This window comes from Beta vulgaris, chromosome 6, assembly GCF_026745355.1.
Source record: "Beta vulgaris subsp. vulgaris cultivar EL10 chromosome 6, EL10.2, whole genome shotgun sequence".
In the NCBI taxonomy this organism is placed as follows: domain Eukaryota; kingdom Viridiplantae; phylum Streptophyta; class Magnoliopsida; order Caryophyllales; family Amaranthaceae; genus Beta; species Beta vulgaris.
The window spans coordinates 3,581,151-3,604,795 of NC_079207.1; the positions used below are offsets into that span (position 1 = coordinate 3,581,151).

General features: G+C 33.7%; 2 protein-coding genes across 2 annotated transcripts; both read left to right on the forward strand.

Moving 5' to 3' along the window:
- Nucleotides 1-1,134: 1,134 nt before the first annotated feature.
- Nucleotides 1,135-16,222, forward strand: LOC104890376 (viridiflorene synthase). Its single transcript, XM_048637806.2, has 7 exons — nt 1,135-1,344; nt 6,572-6,845; nt 10,654-11,011; nt 11,797-12,015; nt 12,098-12,239; nt 13,072-13,320; nt 15,503-16,222. The coding sequence occupies exons 1-7, from the start codon at nt 1,228-1,230 to the stop codon at nt 15,833-15,835; spliced, it is 1,692 nt and encodes a 563-aa protein (XP_048493763.1). The 5' UTR covers nt 1,135-1,227; the 3' UTR covers nt 15,836-16,222.
- A 3,462-nt stretch (nt 16,223-19,684) lies between these two features.
- Nucleotides 19,685-20,711, forward strand: LOC104895058 (hypothetical protein). Its single transcript, XM_010681462.4, has one exon. The coding sequence runs from the start codon at nt 19,808-19,810 to the stop codon at nt 20,240-20,242; it is 435 nt and encodes a 144-aa protein (XP_010679764.2). The 5' UTR covers nt 19,685-19,807; the 3' UTR covers nt 20,243-20,711.
- The last annotated feature ends 2,934 nt before the right edge of the window (nt 20,712-23,645 follow it).

A 23,645-nucleotide genomic window follows, 5' to 3' on the forward strand; every position in this document is an offset into this window, starting at 1 on the left:
ATCATAGCCATTGATTTTAAAATCAATGGTTTATATATTTTTTCCCAAAACTCCCCCTCTATTTTCCCCCAAAAATCCTCCCCCTTCTTATCTCTTTCCATAAAATCTCAGTAGTTGATTTTAAAATATAAGGTTAGGATTCAACTCCACTATGTAGAGTTTTCATCAAACTCCACCGAATCCGACCCCAGTTAGAAATGGTATATGCATCAAATATTCCCATCAAAAAATTAAATGGACAAAATATCTTAATTAACCTTTTTATATAAAAGAAGATGGTATACATGACATGTCCACCTGAAAAGTCTGAAACACTCACTACCTTTGATACTTTTTAATTCAGTCAAACCAACTCATTATGTCTATTCTTTTTGTTCGAAATTCATTTACAAAAATTTAATTAAAAATCATATATTTACCACCTTATTAGTTTTTTTACATCAGTGAATTAATTTACCTAAATTCATCTAACTATTGATCTTTCACATTTTAAGTGTAATCATAACTATATCACGGGTGTAGTATATAATAGAATAACAAGTTTTGAAATTAACGCATGCATTGCGTGCATATAAGGCTAGTAAGTCGATCTATATTATAGCTTATTTTATGAGAGTGTTAGACCTGATTTTTGTTTAATTTTACTGAATTAAACCTATTTGAATTTACTAGACTTTTATTTAAACTTATTTTTCTAATAAGGATTAAAAATAAGGTAAACAGAACGATCCCATTACAACTAGTCTCCCGCTGTACTAGAGAGTAAAATAATATTTTTTTTGTTGCCACTGGCCCACTAGAGTAAAATTTTGAAACCAAATATTGAGAACTTTTCTTTTAAAAAAAGAAGAATTCCTCTGAGCTGTCCTCGCACAGGATCTCCATCAAAGTCCCATTACAAGCCAGACACCCCCGGCCCCAATCTCCCTCCCCCCTTAAATTTCGAGCAAATGCTTGGGATAGGAATTGAACTATAAGCCTTGTTAGGGAAGCTAAGAAAGCTCATCACTTGAGACAACACAACTTCTAAGTTCTACCACATATTGAGAACTTAATGTAGGTATTATTTTTTCCATGTACAGATATATCATATAATATAAAAACCTGTAAGTCTATAAATAGAAGCTAGATTTTTGCATTACATTCGCGAAATCGTCAGCCAGCCATCTTTTATAAGTACTTCCTCTGAAATTTGGAAGGGAGCACAAATCTCCAGGCTAATTTTACATGGCAACAGTAGCAGCACAACGTCTTCAAGTTAATGCAGTGGTTAGACCTCTTGCTCATTTTCCTCCGGACATATGGCAGAACCGCTTCGATAACTTTACAATCGAGGATGAACTGGTAAAAGTTGCATTTTCTTGTTTAATACTTTTTTTAGATGTTATCTTGTTTTGTTTAATACTTGCATTTCACATAAAATTTAGTTAGTTTTCGTTAGATGTATGTAGGTAATAAAAATTGATATTAAATATTATTTAGATAATATTCTTTCTATTTTAAATTATAAGGCATCAATATCTATTTATATAAATATATTATAAGGTGTTCCTATCCAAAAAAACAGTACCACGTGGCACTCTTTTTAGGAGGATTTTACTTCCTGTAATTCATGTACAATAAAAAAATTTATAAATTGCATAATATAGGCTTTGATCACGTGATCTCAAGTACATATAATAAAGTCTTAACCACTAGAACAAAGTGTTACTTAATTAGTGTTATCATTTTAATATACAATATTAATAAAATAAAATTTTCTTTGCATAGTATATGCTTTGATCTTGTGACCTCAATTTCATATATTTAAGTCTTAACCACTAGACCAAGTGATATTTAATATTTTCATTTTAGAGTACAATATTAATAAATGAAATTTTTCCTTACCCGCGCGATATAGCCCAGGCCTAATAACTAGTTTTAGTTTAAAAAAATATTTTAAAATATAAGACGTTCTACAATAATACCAATGTAAATTAAATGCAACATCATACTATCAAGATAAGATTATAGGTTATTTGTCATTTCAATACAATATTTAATGTCAATTCTTATTATCTTGCAAATCTAACTAAATTCTTAATATGTGTAAAAGTGAATTACATGTCTTATAATTTGAAATGGATAGAGTATTAAAAAACCTATAATCTTAGCTTGATAATTTAAAGTTGCATTTTATTTTACTATTAATATTATTGTATGATGTCTAATATATTGAAACAAATATCTTTTAGCTAGAATACAGGTACTTTAATTTGAAAGGGCGAAATTTTTTTTGTTGTAATTTAATGTAATACTATAGTTTGAGTCCGTTCTTTTCAACTTAGATTTGCTTATCAGAAAAAATTTGAACTCATTAGACCTTTTTAGTCCTCATTAACACATTAGTGAAAAGAAATATTAATTACAACATTACTAATTTGATTATGTCTTCTCTCTATCTCTCTCCTTAACACATAGGTCCCCTTTTTCATCTCTTTATCTCTCCCATCTCCTTAAAACACTAGTGAAAAAAGCTCAATTGATCCGGTCAAATTGGGGTAACTGATCCGGAAATTGACCAGATCGGTTTAGCTAGGAGCAGTTGATAATAGTCAAGTGACCTGGTTCAAAATCGGACCGATTAATCACTTATTGATCTGATTTTCATGAAAAATTGTGTCAAGTCGCGCAACGTTACAAGTCACGTCGGCTTTCCTAGGAACGTTCTGGGAGAAAAATATGGCCAGGCCCGGAGAAATCCGAAAATGTCCCAAAAAAAAACCAAATTGAAGGTTATAATACACGCTTTTGAACTTTCCCAGTGTCCGAGCTCCGAACGCCACGGGATGCCTCTCAGGGGGATGGGAGGTCATTGCAAAGAATTCATATGGCTTGGAACGAATATGTGTATGCATTTACATTCATTTCGAGGCAATTTTGGGTTTCACGAGAAATGAAACAATGGGGTGTGAGAGGCTTTTTGAGGCAACGCAAATGATGCCAAGCATCCGGGAAAAGTTTCAAGTGATAACGGGACTCCTAGGAATGTTTCGGGAGAAAAATAAGACCAGGCCCGGAGAAGTCCATAAATGTCGCAAAAACAGCTAAAATGGAAGGTTATAATACACGCTTTCGGACTTTCTCGGGGTCCGAGCTCCGAACACCACGAGATGCCTCCTGGGGATATGGAAGGTCATTGGAAAGGAGTCATGTGGCTTGGAACGAATAAATAGATGCCTTTACGTTCATTCAGAGGTAATTTTGGGTTTCATGAGAAATGAACAAATGGGGTGTTCAAAGGCTTTTCGAGGCAACACAAATGGTGTCAAGCACCTGTGCAACGTCACAAGTCACGTCGACTTTCCTAGAAATGTTTTGGCAGAAAATATGACCAGGCTCGTAGAAGTCCTAAAATGTCCCAAAAATAACCAAAATTGAAGGTTATAATATACGCTTTCAAACATTCCCGGAGCCCGAGCTCCGAACACTACATGATGCCTCCTAAGAACATGGGAGGTCGTCGGAAAGTAGTCGTGTGGCTTGGAACGAATACGTGGATGTCTTTACGTTCAATTCGAGGCAATTTTGGATTTCACGAGAAATGATCAAACGAGGTGTTCAGAGGCTTTTTGAGGCAATGCAAACGGTGCCAAGCATCTACGCAACGTTACAAGTCACGTCGGCACTCCTAGGAGTGTTTAGGAAAAAAAAATATGACCAGTCCCGGAGAAGTCCAAAAATGTCCCAAAAATAGCCAAAATTGAAGGTTAATACAACTTTAGGACTTTTTGAGGGCCAGAGCTCCGGACGCCACGAGATGCCTCATAGGGACATGGGAGGTCATTGGAAAGGAATCATGTGGCTTGGAACGAATATGTGGATGCATTTACGTACATTTCGAGACAGTTTTAGGTTTCACGAGAAATGAACAAATGGTGTGTTTAGAGGCTTTTTGAGGCAAACACAAATTGTGCCCAGCACCCGCGCAACGTTATAAGTCACGTCGGCTTTCCTATGAACATTTCAGGAGAAAATATGGTTATGGCCGGAGAAGTCCAAAAATGTCCCAAAAACAGCCGAAATTGCTTGGGATCCGAGCTCCAAAGCCCACGGGATGCCTCCTAGATACATATATAGGAGGCCATTGAAAAGGAGGCAATTAAATGGCTTGGAATGAATACATGGATGCTTTTAAGTTCATTTTGAGGCAATATTAGGTTTCCCGAGAAATGAACAATAGGTTTTTCGAGGCAATACAAATGGTGCCAAGTACTCACGCAATGTTACAAGTCATGTCGGCTTTCCTAGGAACATTTCGGGAGAATATATGATTAGACTCGGAGAAGTCCTTAATGTTCCAAAAATTGCCAAAATTGAAGGTTATAATACACGCTTTCAAACTTTCCCATGGCCCAAACTCCGAACGTCAAAGGATGCCTCTTAAGGACATGGGAGGTCATCAGGAGTATGTGGCTTAGAGCGTATATGTGGATGATTTTACATTTATTTCAAGATAATTTTGAATTTCACGAGAAATGAACAAATAAGATGTTCAGAGGCTTTTTGAGGCAATGCAAAATGGTGCCAAGCACGCGTGCAACGTTACAAGTCACATTGGCACACCTATGAATTTTTCAGGAGAAATTATAACTAGGCTCAGAGAAGTCCAAAACAGCCAAAATTGAAGGTTATAATACACGCTTCAGACTCTTTCGAGGCTCGAGTTTCAAACGTCACGGGATGTCTCCTAGGGACATGGGAGTCATTGGAAAGGAGTTATGTGGCTTGTAATGAATATGTGGATGCCTTTATGTTCATTTCGAGGCGATTTTGGGTTTCACGAGAAATGAACAAATGGGGTGTTTATAAGCTTTTCGAGGCAATGGAAATGGTGTCAAGCACACGCGCAACGTTACAAGTCACATCGACACTCCTAGGAATGTTTTGGGAGAAAAATATGACCAGGCCCGGAGAAGTCCAAAAATGTCACAAAAACAGCCAAAATTGAAGGTTATAATACACGCTCTCGGACTTTCTCGGGGTCCGAGATCAGAACACCACGGGATGCCTCCTAGGGATATGGGAGGTCATTAGAAAGGAGTCATGTGGCTTGGAACGAATATATGGATGCCTTTACGTTCATTGCGAGGTAATTTTGTGTTTCATGAGAAATGAACAAATGGGGTGTTCAGAGGCTTTTCGAGGCAACACAAATGGTGTCAAACACCAGTGCAACGTCACAAGTCACGTCGAATTTCCTAGGAATGTTTTGGGAGAAAATATGACCAGGCCCGGAGAAGTCCAAAAATGTCCCAAAAAATAACCAAAATTCGAGGTTATAAGTAGTAAAAACTAAAGGTGACACAATTCGATTAAAATTTAGCTGAACTAATACTACCTCCGTTCTTTTTATATTAGAACAATGTGTTTGGACACAATTTTTAAGGATTTGGAACAACTGAGTAGTTTATTATAAAAGTAACTCTTTAATTAACTAGAGTATTATGAGAGAAATCATCCTTAGAAAATAAAAGCAATTTTATAAGGTAAAGTGAGTATTTAATGATGCTTTTAATAAGATAAAGTAAGGGCAATATTGTCAATTAAAGTTGTTTTTAATACCAAAATTAGAATTGTTGCAATAGATGTGAAACTACCCAAAATAATAATTATTGTAATATAAAAAACACGGAAGAAGTATATTGTAACCTCGTCTCATGTACGAATCTATAATATGTAAACTTTTGTGCATTATATGAGCTTTAGTTCTTTACCATTAAATACTACCATACATAATCTATTCTAAAATAAGTAAGAATGTAACATGTTGACGGAGATTTTGGAATTAAAGAAAGCAAAGAGATGGAAACAAAAAAATTGTGGCCTATGTGCAAAAAGAGTCGGTCTTATAAGAGACCATCTAATTTTAATTTAAAATTAGATGTTTTTTTTGGTAAGATGAAGGGGACTCACATGAGGGGGGGATATGGGAAATTACTCAAATGAGTCCTATGAGGTTTGATCCCTAGACCTCAGGAATAACAGACGGGGAGTTCAAGTTCAAGCTCAATATTAAGAAGAGAACATACCACTTTTTGAATACAGTGAATAGTTTAAGCTATGTCAATTAACAAAAGTTAAATTAACTTGCAACAAGATTTGAACCCGTGACCTCTTGCTATTGTAACATGACACAATTATCATCTCAACCAACATTTAATCATGCTTTAAGTGTCCACATTATTATATTTGTATCTTTTAAATGTTGAGTTTTCCTTAATATATTTTGTTGGGAATGAAAAAAATGCATATCAAGTTCGAAAACACAATACCAATCTGGCACAACACCCGGACTCAAATACTAGTTTTGATTATAAGGTGGAAAATGGTAGTTTAGGTCGGGGTCCTATACATCTTTAATCTAAATCTTTTCTTTTTCCAGGGATCCCTGGTGGAGGATACTATATTAGTTGGTTTTTAAATTGAGAAAATTTATGAACTCGGTATTACTTGCCTTGTCTCGTTTACAAAATGGGTACAATTATTACTAGTAGGATTTTAATAATGACTGTTGAATTATATTATGTAGAAGATGGAAATGTATGCAAAAGATACTGAATCTTTAAAAAAGGAAGTGTTGTTGATGCTACTGGATGATTCTACCGATTTGGCAAAGAAGATGAGTTTGATTGATGCAGTGCAACGTCTAGGGTTCTCCTACTACTATGAGAATGAAATTAATAACTTGCTGGATCGGATTTTCAAAGAATTTGCCCAAGATAATTTCAAAATGGACTATGATCTATGTGAGACTGCGTCACAATTTCGCATATTCAGACAATATGGATACAAAATGCCCATTGGTAAGATATATAATTTTTTTTTCTTGATTTATGGCGTATTAGTTATTATTATTATCGCTTGCTCAACAAAAATGTTAGAGATTTAAGTTATAATCGTTGATTTCAAATTTTTGATCGACGACTAATCAAAATAAATTTACAACATTGTAAATTAGGAGATCAATATAGTGTGAAAACTGGTTGCAAATTTGCAATTATCTACCCTTTTTCCCTCTATTATTAATTATACCACCAATTTGCAGGTTTTATATTATTGGAGATAATTTTAGAAAATTCTAAATATTGAAAGAATTAAAATTTTGGATGATAAGGAAGATGTTGAAACAAAAAAAATGAGAAGGTTATAGCAAATGCTAAGAAAATATTAAGGAAAGCATCAACCTATTATGACAACTAGGGTGAGCACAACCGGGTACCCGGTACAATTTCATAGACCCGGACCCAGACTCGGACCCAGTGGGTATTAAAAATCTGGAATTGGAATTAGAACTGGTCCAACTGGGTCCTAAATTTTTGGACCCAGACTCGGAACTAGTGGGTACCAGGTCCAGAACTGGGTACCGAGTTGTAAGTTTAACAACATACTAAGATGGGCCAATTGAGCTATAAAATTTTAAAAAAAATTAATGGGCCTAAAATCCTACTAAGTACTAACTCTTTACTTAGCACCTACTATCCTATTACCAATTCTATATGAGTATATGAAAAAAATCAATTATAGTTACCGGGTACCCGGACCTAGATCCGCTCCAACCGGGTACCTGGAGTCGAAACCTGTCAAACCGAGTACCCACCAGGTACCGAATCCGACAAAATTCTACCCTGAATTGGAACTGGATGCAACCGGGTCCATTTTTTGGACTCAGATCTGGACCCGACGGGTCCATACCGGGTCTGGGTACCAGGAATTTCTGCTCGCCCCTAATGACAACTATAAATATGGTGCATAGAGCAATTAGATTTGGATGTAGGAAAACAAAAAGTGGTCTACCAAGGGTGGAATATGAGCTCACCATATATAAAAGAGTGAGAAAAATATGTGAGACATGAGCTCACACAAAAAAATATGAGAGTTGTTCTTGTACAGGTGGGGAACAATAAGTGTCATACCAAAAATAATGTTGTACAGTTTATATTGTCATTCTATTTGTGAAATGTCATGTAATATCAATTTTTGGGTCCATTACAAATTTCGTGTGCTCCCCAATTCTTTTTTATGGTAAGATGAAATTTATGGATCCCACTTTGCAAGGGGTAAGAATCGAACACTTGTCACTTGCGTCCCGAAATTATATCATATATGATTAGAGATGGAAATGAATCGGGTTCGGGGCGGGTGGATCGTCACCCGCATCCATCACCCGCATCCACCCGCTTCACCCGATCCATCCATCACCCGCATAAATGTTCACCCGAATCCATCCATCCATCACCCGCGGGTGAAACAGATGGATCGGGTGATTATCGGGTGACGGGATAAAAAAATCCAGCAGCCCAACAACATAAAACCCACAACAATTTGCATAAGAAAATAAGTTTTATATATATATAATATATATTATATATATATTATATATATATATATTATTATATATATATATAATATATATATATTATATTAAACGGATGATGGGTCGGGTGGTAACCGGGTGATGGATGAAAAATTATCACCCGAATCCGTCACCCGTTAACCCGTCACCCGCCTCTCATCCGTTTAAACCGGGTTTTCCATCCGTTTAATAGTGCGGGTGAAGTGGGTGATCAGATCATCCGCTGGATATTTCCATCTCTATATATGATATATAGTATAGTTGGTTGGATGTATAGTATAGTTGGTTAGGAATTTACCTTTTTTTTTATGGTAAGATGAAATTTGGAGATCCCGCTTTACAAGAAGTAAGAATCGAACACTTGTCACGTACGCCCCGAAATTCTATCACATATGATATATATAGTATAGTTGGTTTGATTTATCTTGTAATTCACAAGGTTATATCCTTCCGACTGCAATACTTTGGAGGAAGGGATTCCTCTTATATAAAATGGATAAGTATTTGGTTAAAAAGGATTACACATTACCGTTTGTAGAACATTATATTGAAGTAGTAATCCATTTTAGTAAAATGAAATCATTTCTAAAGATATTGCATGGTAATCTGACATTTTGGAAGATTGGCTCACGGGATAGAATGGTTATTATTTAGCCTAATTAGGTTACATGTGGGTTATAAAGGATTACTCCCAAGTGTTTTCATGTTCTCATAAATATTATTCTTATGGGAATCCGACCTCTCATTTCCCAATGCAATTGTACTAACTAACAAAATTCAATTTACAATGGAAGCATATAACATTTTCCTTATACTAAAATAGATGATTGCCGTGAAACTCTAAAAAGAGACTTTTTTATTATTAAAAGGAGATCTATATGTACATGAAGAGAATGTTTGCATAAAAACTAACTTTATTTAGTGAATCAATACATTTTAGAGTTCCTTTTTCATCTCAACTGAACTTCTAGGACTTGATTCAACCTGATTAATTAGTCTTGATTTACCTTATGCTTACAAACTTTAAACATGATTGAACTTGAGCAGCTTTGAATCTTTTTTCTCAAGGTGAAGAACATATACCTTTATTTGAATAATTACTTTTTGAAAATTAGTGATTATAGAACTAATGTACAATTACCTTCATATCCACTATATAAAATAAATTTATTGGCTTTTCACAAAAAGAATAAGGGTATGTTCGGCAAAAGTAGTTGTTGGGTAGTTGTTGGCTGTTGGAGTAGCTGTTAGTTGTCGGCTAGTAGTTGTTAGCTGTCGGCTAGTAGCTGTTAGCTGTTAGCTCTTAGCTGCGAAAGTAGTTGTTTACAATATAAGTGTTCAGTAAAAGTAGTTGTTATGCTTATATATGATAAAATTAATATATATTTTAATTATAATATTAGTTATAATTATATGATCAATTACTATATGGTTCATACTATAATGAAGTGCCCTCATCAATCCACTTAAATACCTCTTTCGTCCCTTCTTTGTTATTAGATGAAGCCATCTACGTATCTAACATAACCATGAAGAATATAAAATCTTAATGAGAATATAATGCACCAAGCCATCTACGTATCTAGTAGCCATATTAGTATACTAATCAATATTGAAATATATAAGCAGAACGAAAACAAGAGAGTTAGTTGATAAAAAAATTATCTTTGATAAAATTGAGAAAGTAGGATTTTTTATCCTTAAAATGTGGGATTTTTTTTCTTCTGCTAATCCCAAATTTTTATCCTGAATATATGATATTATGTTAATCCCAAATTTTTATACTTAAAAAGTGGGATTTTTTTTCCTTTAAAAAATTTTAAAAAAAGTAGAACGCTACTTACAGAAACTGAACGCTCTAAAATATAACTCTTGGGAAAAGCTATCCAAAAGTTATTTGAAACTCCAACAGCTACTCCAACCTCTACTATGCCAAACACTTAATTAGTGTCTTGACTTAGTCAAAACACTAAAAGCTAGTGCAAAAGCTGTTGCCGAATACGTCCTAAGAATTTAACACATTGTAAACTAAAGTTCTTTTATATATATAAATACAAGAATGTATATCTATACTAATATAATAAAGTTCTAACCAATAAGCTCTGCAGCATTAGATGATATTTTTTAACAAGAAAATGTTAATAACCTGGGACATCGCCCGGGACTAAAAACTAGTTAGCTATCTAAAACTGTATTACAGATCTTACCTTATAATTAAAAGTGTATATGTCTCTAAACCAAGTTTTGCCAAGATACAGATGTATTCAACAACTTCACCAATGGAAAAGGCAAGTTTAAAGACACACTAAGGACTGATGCAAAGGGAATGTTGAGCTTGTATGAAGCTACCCATTTAAGGGTACATGGTGAAGATATCCTAGATGAAGCCCTTGTTTTCACCACCAATTTCCTCAATTCCATTGCTAAATTCTCTGAGCAAGCACGCTGCGCATTGAAGCAGCCATTGCATCGTGGGATTCAAAGGGTGCAGATACGGCGTTTCATTTCCTATTATGAGGAAGATGAGTCTCGGAATGAAAAGCTTCTACAACTTGCAAAGATCGAATTCAATAGGTTGCAGCTGTTGCATTGCCAAGAATTGAGCATAATCCAAAAGTCAGTTCATGTATCTAAACCCTTTTACCCTTCATTTAAACATATAATTCGTTATAACATGATCTACTTCTTTAGGTATATACTTACAATGCTTTTATTATCAGTATTTCTAGTAACATATTTATATGTTGAGACAATATATAACAAGATTTCACGAGATTTTTTTTTACAATATAATTAATAAAACGCAGCTGGAGTATAAGAGAAATTCCTAGAAGAAATTTTCAATTAAGTAGATTTTGAGATCGCTTTATAATTAAATAGCAGCAGCAAATCTAAGCAAGGTAAAAGAGATACAACTGCACCCCCATTATTTTTGTGTTTTTGCATGCAACATAATTGTAAGTATCATTTTTTATTACCAACAAAATAAAGTCGACTCATTTGGTAAAGATCTTACCTTCACTCTGACAGGCAGGCCCAGGTTTTAGCATGTCTAAAGTGGGACATGGAACAGGACCTTACTTTCAAGAGGGTCTTCAAATGGTCAAAATGTCTGCAAGTTTGTTGAATTCAACTCTTCTTGTAATTGTATCAAAAGATTTTAAAGAGAAAAACCTAATTTGATGCATGTTTGTTATTTATTTCACTTGCATATTTTCGTAGTTTTTTTTTTAATTTTATTTTTTCATACAGGCTTATTTTTTAGTATTAGCACAGGGCCTCCAAATTATTTGGGTTGGCGTTGCCTAGAGGTCGGGTTAGAGGTTTAATTTGATTCAAGTTCGATTAGGTCCGATCCTCTTGTATCTTTCTAAGAAAATCTCTTCAAACTTATTGAACAGGTGGTGGAAAAGTTTTGATTTCAAAAAGAAACTTCCGTATGTAAGGCAAAGAAGCGTGGAGTCACACTTCTGGACCGTGGCTACGTACTATGAGCCTCGTTACTCATTTACTAGAATACTGTACTCGAAGTTTTTCCTGGTTCTACTCGTATTAGATGATACGTATGACGCGTATGGACTATATGATGAACTCCTGCAACTTACGGACGCATTTCATAGGTAATGAATTTACCAATTTCTTATGTCAATACTAGATTGTACTTTGTACAGTCTCAATAGAAGAAGTGCAATTTATACACAGGTGGGATTTGAGTTTAGTGAAGCAGTTTCCTGAAGAATATATGAAAATCGCGTACGAGTTTGTCATTAACACTTGCAACGAGTTTTCGGAGGAAATGACAAGGAGAGGAAGACCACATGCTGGTCATTTTGCTAAGGAACAAGTAAGGCCTTATTTCATACTAAGACTCTCCATTTTTAAAATGCTTTAATTGTAAACTCTAGAGCATGATCTTGTGTATCAGTAATTCAGTATATGAAATGTACTCCCTCCGTCCTCTATTAGTTTACCCGTATTCTTTTTAAGGGTGTTCTTTATTAGTTTACCCTTTTCTTTTTTTTTGCCGTTTTTGGAATGGGACCACAAACTTTTCATCACACATACATTCAACTTTTTTAATATAAAATAATAGTTTCTCTTTCTTCCTACAACCCACAATATAATAATATTTCTCCTAAAACTATGTGCAAAAGAAAGGGGTAAACTAATAGAGGACGGAGGGAGTATTAGATTAATATCAGTATATATATGATCACTGTTTATTATATAAAACTCCTTCCTTCTTATGATATAGTGCTTACTTCTTATTTTTTTCGCGAGAATTAAGGATAATGGAAGGAGTAGTAGAATTTAAAAAAAAAAAAATACAAAAATTTAATGTTTTTTTGTTACTTTTGTGTCTTGGAACTAGTTTTTATTTTCTTTTTCCTTTAAAAAGAAATTCAAAAAACATACATGCTCCTTGAAACAGTGTAAAACAATAAATAGGGGCCTAAATTTTAAAAGAAAAGTAAGGTAATTTAGAGAATTTGTGTAGAAATTAAGGATTTTAGTCAACAAAAATTAATAAAAACGAAAATAGGCACAATATCTTGAAAAATTTAGTTTGGGTAGATTTCTGTATCTTACACTACTAGTATTAGATTTCTGTTTCTTATTCTTTTAAAAAATTGGTATTTGAATAGATTCCAAACATATGTTTTACCATAATTCAGGTGCTGAAATTGGTAAGAAACTATCTAATCGAAGTAACGTGGGTCAAAACAAGATATGTACCGACGTATGAGGAATACATGGTTAACGGGAGAGTCACATCTGGTGTTCAAGTATGTGTGACTGGCTCTTTGCTGGGAATGGATGAGATTTCAGAAGAAAAACCATATGCACAGTTAATGCAAGCTCCTAAGGCTGTTGAAGCTTGCGAGTATATAGTCCGACTCATGGATGACATTGTTACTCGTGAGGTACGTACAAATTTAGTAGGAGTAATTACTTTCATACAATGCACAGTGATCCGCGCATCAACTATATTACTTGTTCATCATGTATAATCAAAGATGTTTTGGCCTAGTAGTTAAGATTGAGGTGCTGTGAACGATAGATTACATGTTTGAATCCTCCCTCCCTTACTTGTTCATCATGTATAATCAAGTATGTGTGACTACCTTCGTGGATCATATGATTCAAAAAAAACTTGTTCATCATGTATAGTGAAACATAAAATAAATAGGTGCATAGTACTATGTAGCATGGGTACTTCTTCTAGGTCACGTACTCGTACCTGCACCCGTACCCGATATGATACGTATCATGTATGGGTACGCGTATCGTTTCCTAAAATTTCAAAATCTTGTTGTTTTCTGTCCATATACCCGAATCGGCACCCGTACCCATATCCGTTTATGAGCAACCTAGGCATAGTACACTATGTACACTTTTCGTCCCACACTATTTGACCTTATTTTTAATTTTTCTGGTTGAGATATTATATATTGCTCAAATTATTAAAGATCCAATAAGGACTATTTTCATTTATTCTTCTCATTTATCAATAAAATACTTCTACTACTTAGCCTGTAAATTTGAAATACTAATATAATAACTCTTCCTTTTCCGAAACTTGTGTATAAATATGAGACCTAAGCTAAAAAACAATTGATCTCATAAAAAGTGAAAATCATTTAGTATATAGAGAGAGTAACAAAGGTATTGAGTTCAAAATCTATACTCTGTTATTCAATGTATTAAATGTTACTATCTCCGCTTATATACATAGGCGTTATAATATATAACTAGTTCTTGTCACGGACAATACGTCCTGCATTATTTACTAATGTGCATTTGAAGTTTTCAAAAATAGAATATCTTGTCTTTAAATTAAATAATTTTTTCGCTTACAAATACCAACATGAGTATTATAGCGTAGTTGGTTAGTGCATTAACATATCAAATGAGAGGTCATCGATTTGAGTCTTAAAACAAATATTTATATTGCTTAATGTCTCGTTTAGTTGTGGGGGGAGGAGAATACGTGTGGCCATCACATTTATTTGTCTTGAGTTTTCGATATATATATATATATATATATATATATATATATATATATATATATAGGGGTAGGATCCGCTGAAAACAACTCTTAGTCTGAAAACTGAAAACGGGGTAACTTTTACCACTTTTAGGGTAACTTTATATATTTTAAGGTAACTTTTATTAGTTTTGGGGTAACTTTATTATATTAAGGGTAGTTTTATACTCTCAAGGACAACTTTATCTATTATAAGAGCAACTTTTACTACTTTAATGGGTAACTTGATTATGTTAAGGGTAACTATATATTTTTTTAAGAGTAGCTTTGATTTTTTTTGGGTAACTTTAAGTGTAATAAGAGTAACTTTAACTAGTATTAGAGTAACTTTAGCTTTTGATATTTTTTTTCCAAATACTGCCACCTTCTTCTTCCTTAGCTTTTTCATTCCCAAACTTTGTGTTTCAACAGCTATGGCGATGAAACTCAAATTTTCCCATCACGTCATCAACAACCTCTTATCTTCTCTTCTTAATGTAAATTATCTATGCCCGACTTCGAAATTAAATATAAATCAACATATATTATCCTAATTGTTTTGATGTAGAATAAGCAACAACAGCAGAATCCTTATGACTGCAAGGCTGCGAGCTAAAAGCCTCTTATAAGATGGAGCGTAGACTGTGATTAGATCTTTGGTCGAAGATGGAGGTGTCGACGATGGTGGCGCTTCGGTGTTTCTGCCATTGTTGAAGAGGAGAGAGAAAATAAGGAAAGGGTTAAATGTGGGATTGGATTGTTAGAGGAGAGAGAAGAGACAGAGATGGAGTTTTATGATGAGAGTAATAAGTGGCGGTAACACAGGGGAAAAATCACAGAAATGGGAGATAGATGGAGAATTGAGAATATTGACCGCATGATCAAAAATCAACCGCCTGATATCTTATTTTCAGTTTTCATATTAAGTGTTGTTTTCACAAGATCTTGTTCCTATATATATATTATATATATAATATATATATATATTATATATTATATATATATATATATATATATATAGATGATGATTATTTTTTGATAACGATAACAACAACAATAATAAAGAACATGTAAAACAGGCGGAGCTAACTAGAGGATGCCGCCTTGCCACAAGTGTGGAATGTTACATGAAGGATTACAATAAGAGTTTAGAAGAAGTGATACAAATATTCAAGAAAAAGATGGAAGATGCATGGAAGGATCTAGCTCAAGAGGGGCTAATGAAAAACAATCTCCCTGACGACAATAATAATCACTTCTCCAAGCCTGTCTATGATCGGATCCTTAACTATGGACGTGTTCTGGACGCCATGTACAAGGATGCAGATGGCTATACTTTACCAGAAACCACAATCAAGGAAGATATTATTATAACTTATTCAAAACCCTTTTCTCTATTATCTAAATCTTAATTATCCTCCATACTCCAAATATGCATCTTTCCTTCTATTTTATGAACTGAATTCACCTTAGTAATTTGTGTTATCAGCGAGTTAAGCCAACCTGCTGGGCTGCTGCATTGCTAGTCAATGGAGTGGAGTTTTGTATCATAATGTTTGTGTAGGTGATGCAAGTCAATGTTATTTATATGCTTTATTAAGACCGTTGCATGGTTTTACTTTACTCTTAAAGTGAAGGTTTTACATGTAACTAAATATATGTCTTAGTTAAAGTACTTGAGTTGTTTAGTTTAATAATGGCGTGTTAAAAGGTCCGAAAATATTATATTAAGTCGGTCTGTAAGAGTCTTAGTTGGCATGATTGTATATATAAGACAAGTAAAGCAGATTTTTCCTAAATTAGCTAGTCTAAGCGTGGGTGGCAAGCAAGGAGAGTTCTCCTTATTATGTGTTGTGTGATTTTTTAAGATTTATGAAAAGTTTTGCATGTCTTTCCTAAATCTAGTTATTTCTTATATTTAGGCTAGATTCTAGACTTGTTTAAGGGAAAATTTTCCTTTTATCTCTCTTGTATTATTTAGCCATGCATGTAGGTGCTTGGGGAGCAAGGTTTTCTTACTCATCCTCTATAAATGATACATGCCTAGCCGCAACCCGCAAGAGAGGCGAGTAAGAGGAGGGAGAAGAAAACATTGTGCTGCTCAAATGGAGGGAGGAGATGGAGGGCTGAAATTGCCCAAGCCTTATGAACAGTGATTTACATGCTTTGACATACTAATTAGATCTAGCATGCAACATGCTAATTAAATCTAGCTACCATTCAGATAGGAGGAAAGATGGAGGGCTGAGATTGCCCCTCCTTATGAATAGTGAATTTCAGTGTTTTGTGACTCATAACACTATTGATTAGTTAATCATAATGAAATTTTCAACTTTTTTTCTCACATAGTCACCCTCTACAATCCATACATACTCCGCCTCTTTTGTATTTTTCTTTCTGACATAGTGATCTTTTTTTTCATAAATAATATGTACCCTCATTGGATCCACACTGATTTAGTGTGGAACAGATCCATATAAATATGCTACATATAAAATGTCTTATATTCTGAAACAATTTTTTTGTTGCCGAAATAATTTACTAGCTTTTTATGCACGCGATGCATGTGACAATATTTTTTCTGGTCGGACTTTCATATTCTCGAATAACTAACTTTATGTCCATGCAATACATGTCCGGCGAAAACTTTTTATATATAATAGCGTAAGTTGACAATTGTTTTTCAATGTGATAAACAAAGTATTCACCATAATAATATACTTCCTCCATCCCATAATAAGTGAAACACTCACTATTTTAGAACATTTCAAAATAAGTAAAACATACCTTAAATGGAAAAAAGAAAGTGACAAAATGACAAGAATACCCATGCCAAACTTGTGTGGTTTGCTTTTCTCTCTCCTCCTTTTGATAACGAAAAGGGTATTTCATGACTTTTTGAAAGTAATGTTTATTAAATCTTGTGTTCAATCCGTATGTTTCACTTATTATGGAACGAAAAAAGTATCATTTAAAAAATGGACATAAACCACTGCATATTTTGATTCTTTAAGGGCCTGTTCTCTTCGGCATAAAACAGCTGAACTGAATTGAACTGAACTGAACTGAATTGAACTGAATTGAACTGAACTGAACTGAACTGATCTGAACTGAATTGAACTGAACTGAACTGAAATGAATAGTGATATGTGAGAGTAAAAGTATTGTCAAGAGCTGAACTGAACTGAACTGGTCTGAACTGAACTGAACTGATCTGAACTGAACTGATCTGAACTAAACTGAATTGAACTGAACTGAACTGAATTGAACTGAACTGAACTGAAAATAAGCTGGGGAGAACAGGCCCTAAGTTTAAATTCTATTTTATTTATTTCTCTTTCGAGTTGATTAAATTTTTATTTCTTCATTTTTATTTCTTCATTTTTATTGCTAATTCAAGTTTATTACAAATATTTGAATCAATTTATGTTTGTTAAGGATATATAGTTTTATTTTTGTTACGTACGTTACTTAATGTGTGTTGTGAATATTAAAGGGTATACTTTAAGTTTTAAAAAATCACGAGGGCTTTTGAGTAACTTGATAGAGGGACACCAGTACTCCTCCTTGACTTAGCTTGTATAATAAAGATTAATGATCATTTATTGGAAAAAGAAAGCATATATGATTTAATCATTTATTTGAAAAAGAAAGCATAGTTTTCATATTACAAAACACAGCAACTCAGAATACAGTAGATCGCTGATCAAATAATCCCGGTCCGCAGTCGCACCCGACCTGATGTTTTTGCTTAACGGCTTTTGGGTAAGTCAAAAATGACTTTTTTTTTGCCGATCCAATTGTGTCCCACGAAGCCCACTCTTTTTGACCCGAAATAGCGAATTTGGGTACAAAATTTTGGCCAGGCCCGACCAATGGGCAAACTTTTTACAGCACAACCCAGACCGAACCCGACTCGGCCCATCAACACCTCGAATATAGCAAGCACCTCTCCATTATTTCTAGAAAAAAAAGAAAAAAGTAAACTCTGATTTAGTAAGCGCATTTCTTTTTCCAATCATGAATAAGTCTAATCCAAAATACATTATTAATTATCCTATCTACCGACTACCAATCTTCTTCCAACAACTCCACTCCAACTAGCTTCCTGCACTTCCCCTTCTTTTTCCCTCTTTGAAACCTTTTTTTTTGTGTTTTGACAAATTGCTAAAAGAATTAAATCGCATACACACTTCGAACTTTCAAATGGGCCGTGATATTTAGCTATGCATGATTTTCTCATGCTATCAGTCATATACTCATGTTGAGTCATGTAGGATAATTTCTTTTCTTTCTCAGTAGTTGTTATGAGACTACAATAAGTCAAAAGATGGACCATACCAAGCAAGCGGTTTCCCACCTCGTCACTTGAACATCATAAGTTGGAATTATAGTTGCTAGCTTGCCACTTGTTGATATTCCGAGTGAGAATTTTCCCTATACTTTTCTTTAGCTTTTTAGATGTAATCTATTAGATTAAACTTAGTACTGCACCGTATTATGTTTTCATGTTTGTCGATGCATGATTTCGAACGTTAATATTTTCAATTATCAATGAGTAAAAATTATAAAAAGTTAATATTTAAAAAATATACATTGAGACGAATCTAACAACATTCCATATGACTATGTTTTTCCTAAAATATAAATCACCAAAGATAATCAAAGAATAATATGCGAATAGTAAACAACTAAACATTATGCAAATGGTGCAACTATTTCGAAACGGAGGAAGTATGAAACTTCAAAATTTTGTTCAATCTATGTTTGTTTACTTTCTTATGCACATGTGAATTGTCCCACATCGAAGGTGTGCTACATTATAAGTTAAAAAAGCTACTCCTATTATTATCAATTTGGTTTTAATGTGAAACTTTCTTTGAATTTGTAAATAGACCAATCTATCATCCTCCTTATTGGATTACACAGACATATCTTTCGATTCTATCAAATTTATCACATTGGATTACAATTACATACATACAAACAAAAATAAGATTAACGACGTAAAATATAATCTACTAGCTCAAATAAAATTGTAAGTCTTTTCCAAATAATCAATGTATAATAGATCCAAAATTTAGTAAATTTTTTGACACAATTATAACTTTTATGATTAAATACATTACGTATGTAAGTGTGTAACAAGTATTCCCACTAAGTCAAAGGTGGGCGATGAAAACAAAAGGACCCTAACTGAATTGTATTAAAACATAAATATAGCTAGCATACCATATAAGACCAAAGTGTATACATAAAATATCACATAAAGTAACTTTATCAAACCCCATATATTATAAATCATCTTATATATCTCTTCTCTTACATTTCTCTTCATTATCTTCATTCAACTTTCAAACACTTTACCAAAAACTTAATTATTAATGGCTTTGTTTAGAGCTTTGAGCACAAGAAGAAGCAATCGAGGTGGTGGGTATGATAGGCTGTTAGACGAAAGTACTACTGTTGATAATATCCATGATCAAGATCATGTGATGTTGAAGAGAGTTACAAGTGTTCCTGCTAGTATGTTATTCGGATCCTCTTGGAAAAAACCCGGATTCGAAACAAGTGTTCCTGGAGCAAAGAATAATAATTCTAAGCCAAAACACCAACAACAACAACAACAACAACAACAACAACAAGTAAAAGGTAAAAAAGGTGGAAAGAGTGTACACCCATTATTTAGTTTGTTTGAAGGAAAATGGAAGAAGAAGAAGATGACAGCTAACCCAGATTTTTCGAGGTATGTGGAGTATTTGAAAGAAGGAGGGATGTGGAACAAGGATACTAATTCACCTGCTATTTACTACAAATGATACATGGATTGATTTCAAGCTTTTTTTTTTTTTTTTTTTCTTTGGGGGGGAGTTTGTACATGTGTTTAGTTATGAGTTGATGGGGAAAATGGAAAGTTATTATAATTATTATTGCTTTTAGTGGTTGAAAATGAAGAGCAACCATGCACCTTTTATGGATTTTCTCTAGATTTGGCAGGAGAAACTGATTACCCACTGGGTAATCTATCCACTATAGATAGACATTAATAATAAGTGGAGTTTAACTCGGCAAAATTATTTATTTTTTTAATTGTTTATTTCTAATGGGTAATCTACGTAGTGGGTAGATGTAGCAATCTCTAGATTTACCTATTGGCTTTTATTTGTTATTTACAATCCACATTTTGTGGTGGATTAAGGTGAAATAAATGATGAGGAAATTTTATTTTAATATGTATATAATAAATATGTATAGCTATATAAATATTGAAAATTATTCACTTTGCTACTTTTTTATTTTTTATTTTTAAAATTGGTAAGAAGAAATCCTTTGAGTTGCCTTGCACAAGGTCCCTACCCAGAGGCTCATTACAAGCCAAACATCCCCAACCCCCCTAAATCCCAAGTAAATTCTTAAATTAGGAATTGAACCCTAAACCTTATTCGGAAAAGCTCGCCACTTGAGTCACCCCAAATTTTTTCACTTTGCTACTCTTAGCCTTCTAAGTTTTGCCCTAAGCTAAATCTGGTATCCCGTATTTTCAACAATTCATTTTTAACTTCAACGTCTTTCATAGTAACTTCATTTATGTAATCCTCCTATTATGCAGATCTTGTTACAAATGTGGATTTCGCTCCAAGCTTCCAAATAATTGAAGCGAAATTCATTTTTTTTTTTTTTGTTATTTGGTACATTGATAAATTGTCTAGTTTTTATCCCCTTTTTTAGGGTCTTAGGAAAAAGATAGAGTGAAATAAAAAGAAAGAAGTTGTCATTATTTAAATTTAGGGAAAAGCTAAATGCAGCCCAGGGCTGCATATAAGAAGCTAAAAATGGAAAAAACAAGCATTAACTGATCATTTATTACATAGATTAATGCAAACTTTTGTCATAAATTGACAACTAATTTCCATTTTAAGCAATGTATTTATGTCTTATATGCAGCCCTAAGGGCTGCATATAGCGTAACCCTTAAATTTAATGGAGCTATGATTTAGCGAAAATGTAAGAATTTCATTTTCATATATACATGTTTAATTTAATTTGTTAGCTAATAAATAATAATAATAATAATAATAATAATAATAATAATAATAATAATAATAATAATAATAAATGGCACTTATGTTTGGGCTAAGTTCTTATTCACGAAGTTGTTGTAGGGCGCTAAAATGAAAGAAAAAACTTACAATACGAGCACCAAATGAAATTAAATAAGGGACTATCAGATATCAAATCTCGAGATATATATACATATACCAAAATTGAAACTTTCCTTAGTTATATTTCATGATACATGTCTAATTTTCAATGTTTTTTTTACAATCAGTGGCGGATCCAGGAATTTATGAATAGTTGGTCACTACCGACTAGGTTGCACAGAGATGGATACGGCTACGAGTTCGGATATGCGTATCCATATAAGATAATCCATGAATTTTAAAAAACTACTCAAATAAAATCAGTTGAAGACGTGTTATTATAGTTCATATTACAATAAAATAGTACCTAAAATAGTACTTATTACAACCAAATAGTACGTAGAAAATATTACAATTGTTCTCGACTAGTTTTCATATTTTAATATCGATTTATAATATCATCCTTGCTAACTTTCAAAAACATTTCGAAAACATTCTAATTCCTAACCTTAGTAACATAATTCGTAACTCACAAATTCAGAACACAACCATTTGTCAATTTCGCATCCTAATCTAATTTCTAAATCACAACACAATCACAATGAAATCCAATTGACAAAAATACAAAAATAATTAAGATGCTGCAGCCTGCAAGATGGAGTAAAGAAAATATCTTCCTGGGTTTATTTTCATAGATGAGAAAAGCAAACACAAGGAAAGCCAACAAATACCCAACAAACTTCCAGTGCTATTCACGCACAATTAAGATGGAATTTCATCCAATTTCCAGTATAATCTTTTGGGAATTCTCTTATCTTCTTCTCACCTCAAATACTGAATTTGTTGGGGTATATATTACCCATATTCTCACGCCAAAAACCACACGCACGATTTAGCCAAGAAATATCGAGAGTTGAGCGAGGGTTTGATTGACTTGGACATTCTTTGCGAATAGATCGAACAAAACCCTAACAAAATCAAACAAAAAGAATAGATCGAACAAAACCTAACAAAATCAAACAAAACAAAATCAAACAAAATAGATCGAGAAAAATGACAAACTCACCGGCGAGTCGGCGACGAGTCGCAAGTCTGAACTGTCGCCTGAAGATCTACGTCGCCGATCTGAACTGCGTCGCTGCGTCGCCTGAAGTTTTCGCGTTGGATTCGGCATTCGCGAAGGAGAATGAGAGAGAAAGAGGAACTGGGTGTCTGGGTTAGTTGGCGTGTGAGAGAAACGCTTCAAATGATTTTTTTTTTCCAGAAATAATAGTTGGTCACGTGACCAACAATGACACAAGGTAAATCCGCCACTGTTTACAATTACTTTTCAATGTTTCTTTCCCTTTATTATTAGTTTGAAAGTCAACAATCTCACCAATCTGACTACTAGAGAAGGTTTTTTTTTTATGTTGGTGTTTCTTGTTGTAATTAAAGGTTTTCAAGGCTAGAATAAATAACAAGATAGAAACAAATATTAATAACTTGTTGTGCCGTGGTAAGCAAATCACTGCCTTGAAAACGAGATTCGGTGCAACCGGGATGTACTATTGTAATCATCGGTTCATTATTTCCCTAAGGTTTACACAACTCTCTACACACAATGACACTTTTGGGTGTGAGATGCAGTCACTAGAACTTATGCCCAAAATAAGAGAGGAAAGAAATAGGAGAGAGGGAATAAAGATGATTCACAAAATCGAAAAAATGAAGTAGATTTATAGTAATAGAGGAGGAGTAGCAACATCTCAAATAAATAAAATGGCTCCAAGGAATCCAATGATATCAATCAATCCAATTAATCTCATCAAAATAGAGGATTTAAACTCCCATCATCAAGAGTAATAATGGGCTAAAATAAATTACCATCATAAAGATCATACTTAAACGACGTAATTGAAAGGAGGTTATAAAAGATCGACATTTATGGAAATAATCAAAACTCGAGAAATAATGACTTTTGTCGGTCAAAAAAGCCAAAACAGCAAAGAGATCACTAGCTCGATCGGGCGAACCCTGCCCGAACGAGCCCAATCAGCGACAATGATACGCCCGCCCGATCCTATCGAGCAATTGACCT

Excerpts from the sequence above, each read along its gene's own strand:
- LOC104895058 (XM_010681462.4), top strand. The coding sequence starts at position 19,808 with ATGGCTTTGTTTAGAGCTTTGAGCACAAGAAGAAGCAATCGAGGTGGT.
- LOC104890376 (XM_048637806.2), top strand. The coding sequence starts at position 1,228 with ATGGCAACAGTAGCAGCACAACGTCTTCAAGTTAATGCAGTGGTTAGA. Across the intron at positions 1,345-6,571 it reads TTACAATCGAGGATGAACTG|AAGATGGAAATGTATGCAAA; the intron begins GTAAAAGTTGCA and ends TATATTATGTAG. Across the intron at positions 13,321-15,502 it reads ATGACATTGTTACTCGTGAG|GCGGAGCTAACTAGAGGATG; the intron begins GTACGTACAAAT and ends CATGTAAAACAG.